At 39.8% G+C, this 5,325-nt stretch overlaps 1 protein-coding gene across 1 annotated transcript in view; it reads left to right on the forward strand.

Moving 5' to 3' along the window:
- LOC107082320 (protein sidekick-2-like) overlaps positions 1–5,325 on the forward strand; it is a 624,909-nt gene that overhangs the window by 576,693 nt on the left and 42,891 nt on the right. The window contains exons 32-33 of the mRNA XM_015370939.1: positions 2,622–2,759; positions 2,957–3,166. Coding sequence (XP_015226425.1) covers positions 2,622–2,759; positions 2,957–3,166 — 348 coding nt within the window. The remainder of the gene's footprint in view (positions 1–2,621; positions 2,760–2,956; positions 3,167–5,325) is intronic.

Consider the following 5,325-nt stretch of genomic DNA (forward strand, 5'->3'; position numbering starts at 1 on the left):
TTGAATTAGAAAAAGAAAAAGTTGTTGTGAACCAGATTGTAGTGAGGGCGAGGTCCTTTTTCTGGCATAAAAAAAAAAACCTGACCTAGAATGGTCAAAAAAAAAAACAAATGAGCAGTTGTTCTTAACCAATGAGATCTGCATGTTTAAAATATGTGTGCATTAAATTTTGGAACACATTTATACATGCAGATAGTTTTCCATATTTACACATTTTACCAATATACATACAAACATATATATATAGCTATAACAAATAACTATATAAATAAATAAATAAATCATTTAACAGATTATCACAAAAGTTTTAGATACTCAAAAACACATTGTAATCAAGTGCACTTTTTCCCATAAATCATGAATATTCAATGTATAAAAAAAAAACTCTTTTCCAATTAAATTACTTGAGCAGAGAAAAATACTCAAGCAGATCTTAAGTTCTTAAGTTGCGCAACAAATTCCACAAGTAGCTACATTCAATTATTTACTTAATTTTCAATGAGGTAAGAGGAAGGAAGAAAAAAAACAAACTAAACCTCATTGCTTTTCTAATGATCCAGTCAAAAGCTGGAAAAAAAAGTGCAAAATGAAGCAAAAGTGCAAACAAAAGGGGCGCTTCTGCTAAACTAAAATGTAAAGCACAATTCGGCTTGAATGTAAATTAAAAATAATTTATATTAAACAAGCAGAAGCGATATTTTACACACTACAAACGTAGTTCAAAATTCATAATAACGCTGGGACTCAGCGCGGCAAGGAATTAAGTGGAGGCAGCGGCACAAACAAAAGACGCAAATCGCGGAATATAAACTTAAATCTAGCCGCTGCAAACAAAATAAATGACCCGAATCGGAGTTAACAACTCACCGTTGAAGGGATGACAAGTTGATCTCCGTCTGTGTAGTGGTATTAATGAAAGACAACATGAGCGGTTTGGCCCAAGTTGTGAGAGAGAAGCGAGTCCAAAAGACAGGTTATAATATTAGATCTTTAGGAAGATCCAGTAACTTTTTTTGAAACGAGACGCCAACAGAGCATGCAACAGCCACAGGTGGGGAATGGAGGAGGGAGTGGCACTCTGACTCCGCAGGTAAATAGAGTTGGGGTGATGTCACACAGGGCGTGGCCCATCAAATTAAAAGGACTTAGGAGCTGAGGGCTACACCACACTGGAAAAAATCGAAATCTAGATAAGTCATTTTTTTCTTAAATTAAGTGCATTTTTTCTTGGATTGAGGAGATAAAAGAGACATTTTGCCGATGGAACAAGACAATTTACACTTAAAATAAGAAAAAAAAACAACTGCATTGTCTTATTTATAGTGCATTTGATTTAAATATCTTATTTTAAGAGTAAAAGTACTCATTCCATTGGCAAACTATCTCATTTACCTACTCAAATTAAGGGTAAATACACTTAATTTAAGATTTTTTTTTTTACTTATTTCTAAATTGTTTTTCCAGTGCAGTATCACCATTAATGCCTGAAGCATAGAAGCAAGCTGCATGAAGTTCAAGACATGGGTGGCGTGTCAGTTTCTGATACAGACAGCTCAACATCAACATGATGCAACACATAGACTCATGAGCTATAAGAAGCAGGAGATGACTTTGTTTGGCGCTCAATCTTTGCCGGACGCTCGCGGACGTGATTTTTGAGTCCACAGCTGTGCAAGCTCCAAGCAGTTTTCTCTGTCCTGTAACGACCTGATCTGGAATAAACTCTGTTATTTTTTACTCCTGTTTTATAGTCCTTTTTATATGGTTTTACCCAGTTTGAGTTAAGAGTAGTAAATAACTTGCTCCCAGGAAAAGAACCGTGAGGAAGCCCTCGAGGCACAAAGGCTTTTTGAGGGGACATAACTTCCTCATTTTAACAGATACACACCCCTCGAGGAGGTTTAAATCTGATGTCTTGCGCATGCATATTGACTATAGATATGCTGATCTGGCAGAACATCGGGTTAAAATCCCAGTTATGCCAGTTTGCTCATAAAAATCCCTACATTTTTAACAAGTTGTATCTGCTCCCCAAGGGGATGGGTTAAATGCAAATGCAATTTCTGTAATGTGAGATCAATAAAGTTAAATTATTATTATTAAAGACTTTTAAACCCCTGAATTTGGAAACAGCTAAAAGGACACCAACGTACTGAAGATAGAACAGATTTCCTTCAGCGGTAAAACGAATGGAAGCATGGAGTTACTCACAAGAGTAAAACAAAACCTATAAAAAAAACTTCACTGATCATTTTTAACGTACATTGATTCTATTTAAGTGTTTGAGGGTCATGCTGACTTCCTTAAAGAAAACGGCATTCTTAGCGAAAGGTCAAACCTGGATATTCCATAAAAGTCAAAATTTTTCCAAGTGTGAAGACGTTTCTCTTCCCATCCAGGAAGCTTTTTTCAGTTCAAAATGTCAGAAATAGTGTGAAGTTCGAGGCTTTGTATAGTAGACCAACAAAGCCTTGTTTTTGCTTAGAAAACATGCAAATTGAAATGGATGAACAGGTCAGACCTGGACAGTTTCTCTCCCTCGCTCACAGATTCCTGTTCAAAATTTTCAACATGTCTTCAAAATTGTTACTGTTTTTCTGTTTGATCTTTCTATATTCCAGCTCCAAGTGCGCCGAGTTTCATTCACTTCAGTGAGCTGACCACCACCTCTGTCAACGTGTCCTGGGGCGAACCCACCTTTCCTAACGGCATCATTGAAGGCTACCGTCTGGTTTATGAGCCATTAACCCCTGTAGATGGTAATCTCTCATTTCACTCTTTTGAAATATTTTTTTTTTCTTGAATCACCCCATTCCACTAATTTAAACAACAGATTATTTAACTGCTGTTAGATTTGAATCATAAACTGAAATGAATAACTTCATAACTGTGTGTGTGTGTGGAGAGTCTGCTCACTTATTGTAAGACCTGCTCTAAATGTGGTGTGTTTGTCCAGACCCCTCAGTGGCCTGTGCCGACTGTCTTCACTCCCCCTCCCCCCCAGGCGTCAGTAAGACAGTTACGGTGGACGTGAAGGGGGGCGGGCCCCTCTGGTTGAAGCTCCGAGATTTGGCCGACGGCATCACATACAACTTCCGCATCCGAGCCAAGACCTTCATCTATGGGCCGGAGGTGGAGGCCAACATCACTACTGGACCAGGGGAAGGTATTGGTCGTAGATTTCATTTTGGATTGAAAGAGAGTTTGGTATTTTCATTTGGCCATAATAAAGGGAAGAGTTCAGGTGATCTTTTGTTTCTGCTGTTTAAGAAAACTTAAACTAAAAACTCAAAGCAACTAAAGATGAGAACTGGAGATGAGGTATTCCTCAAAGTTTTGGATTAGAGTCTTGAAAGCATTTCTTTTCTTAAATGATAATGGAAAAAAAATTCCTCTGGATGGTTCATCAGGAAAGTTTCAGTGTGACAGTGGCAAAAACTACTTAACTGAAAACTTTAAACAAACAAGAAACAAAATCATCTAAAAGTAACAAAAAATTTAAAAGTTAATCTGTGCAGCAGAGGTTAAAAGAAAAGATAAAAAGGAGACACAACGACCAGTTAAAAGATAGATATGAAAAAGTTTTCAATAAACCAAAGATGTGTCATGATTTTATTCAAACAGAGAGACCAAGGGAAGGTTTAACAGGTTTATTGAGAACTGGTAGAGATGGGTCCAGTGCTGCTCTGAACACTGGCGAACCGGGACTGAAAAGTGAAAGGGAAGATCCTGCGGTTAGTTCAGGCTCAGTGGGAAATTTGAGCTTCAATTTGCAAAAGGAAATAAAGGCAACAGGACTGACTTTTCCAGAAAAGGTGTCTTTCTCTGAATCCAGTCTGTGTGGGTTGTTTTAGTAATAGACTTGCTTGTTGGCGGGCGGACAGGATTTACCCAGGTTGAGGTGTTTTCTTAGAGAAACGGAGGAGCTGACTGCCACTTAGATTTCCTATGGTACTTGAACGGTTTCTTGTGGGGATGAATCCCCTGCTCAGTGAGAAGCTCAAACAATCCTTTGGGGAAAGGTTGATCCAAACCTCCAGTTTGAATCCTCAGCTCAGTTTGAAGCTCAGATGATCCTTTCAGGGGGAGAAGGTCCAAAACATCCAGTTAGCAGGGTGACTTCCTGCCGAAAGGCAAAGACAAAAAAAAACGACAACGTTAAGGCTCAGGTTGACAAAAACTCAGTTTGACTCAGCAAAACTCAGCTTGGCTAGAGTACCCAAACCTGGCAAACACTCTGGCGTCAAGGTAGGGGCAGTCAGCAGCTTAAGAGTCCTCCAGTAATGAGGCAACCATCCGCAGGTGTGTGAGGAGGCCAAAGAGAACCAGGCGCCACCTGGTGGTGGAGGGAAAAAAAACACAACCCAAACAAACTGGATTCCTAACAAGATGGTCATTTCCATCTGGAATCGTTAGCATGGATGTCCATTAACCTGTAGGAAACATCTCAAGGGGAGCAGAAAAGTGCAAATAACTGAACTGTTTAGATCAGGAACTTGTGGATGTTTGCAAACATTTACTGGCTCTCTACAGTAGGAATTAGCAAAGACTATGAAGTATAACAGCAGCTGGAAGGAAGAATCTGTAGAGGCGCTTGTTTGTGTGTCTAGAATGCAACAGTATTTCACTGAATGTGCTCTTAGCTCATTAATAACTTCATGCATGAGTCTGGAAACATTGTCTAACAGTCTTCCACCTGCACCCTGTCCAGGGAGCATCCTGGGACAGAGTTGGTCCTCCTAATGAGCTTATCTAACGTCTTCTGATTCAATACACACCATAAAAGATCTCAGGAGGAAAATTATGACAAATATAAGAAGCGTTGCTGCTAAAGCAATAGTTTAAATTCATAAGGAATAACAAGAAGTGTTGTAGACAGACTCTAATAAAGCAACTTTTTTATCTTAGAGACTTCTGATTGGGGAGTGTTAGCTAGTGGTTATAGCAGTGCACTTGTGCTCTGAAAAGGTTTTAAATCCGCGGTCAGATCCCCACAGCCTCCAATCTGGGTTCCTGAGAAAAACCCTAAATCCCACACTGCTCTCAGGGTGCCACACAATGGCAGCCCACTGCACCCCGATGGGATGGGTTAAATGCAGAGAGTTAATTTCTGCATTGTGAGATCATTCATTTCCGTCACACTTATCCCAAGCGGCGTCGCGAGCGGTGCTGGTGCCTATTTCCAGCTGTCTAGCGAGGGTCGGGGTACACCCTGGACAGGTGGCCAGTCCATCGCACCGTAACAAAGAGACAAACAGGACAAACAACCGTTAACACACACATTCACATCTAAGGTGGATTTTAGAAAAGCCAGTTGACCTACAG

The sequence above is a fragment of the Cyprinodon variegatus genome, unplaced genomic scaffold (assembly GCF_000732505.1).
Source record: "Cyprinodon variegatus isolate N-32 unplaced genomic scaffold, C_variegatus-1.0 Scaffold50, whole genome shotgun sequence".
In the NCBI taxonomy this organism is placed as follows: domain Eukaryota; kingdom Metazoa; phylum Chordata; class Actinopteri; order Cyprinodontiformes; family Cyprinodontidae; genus Cyprinodon; species Cyprinodon variegatus.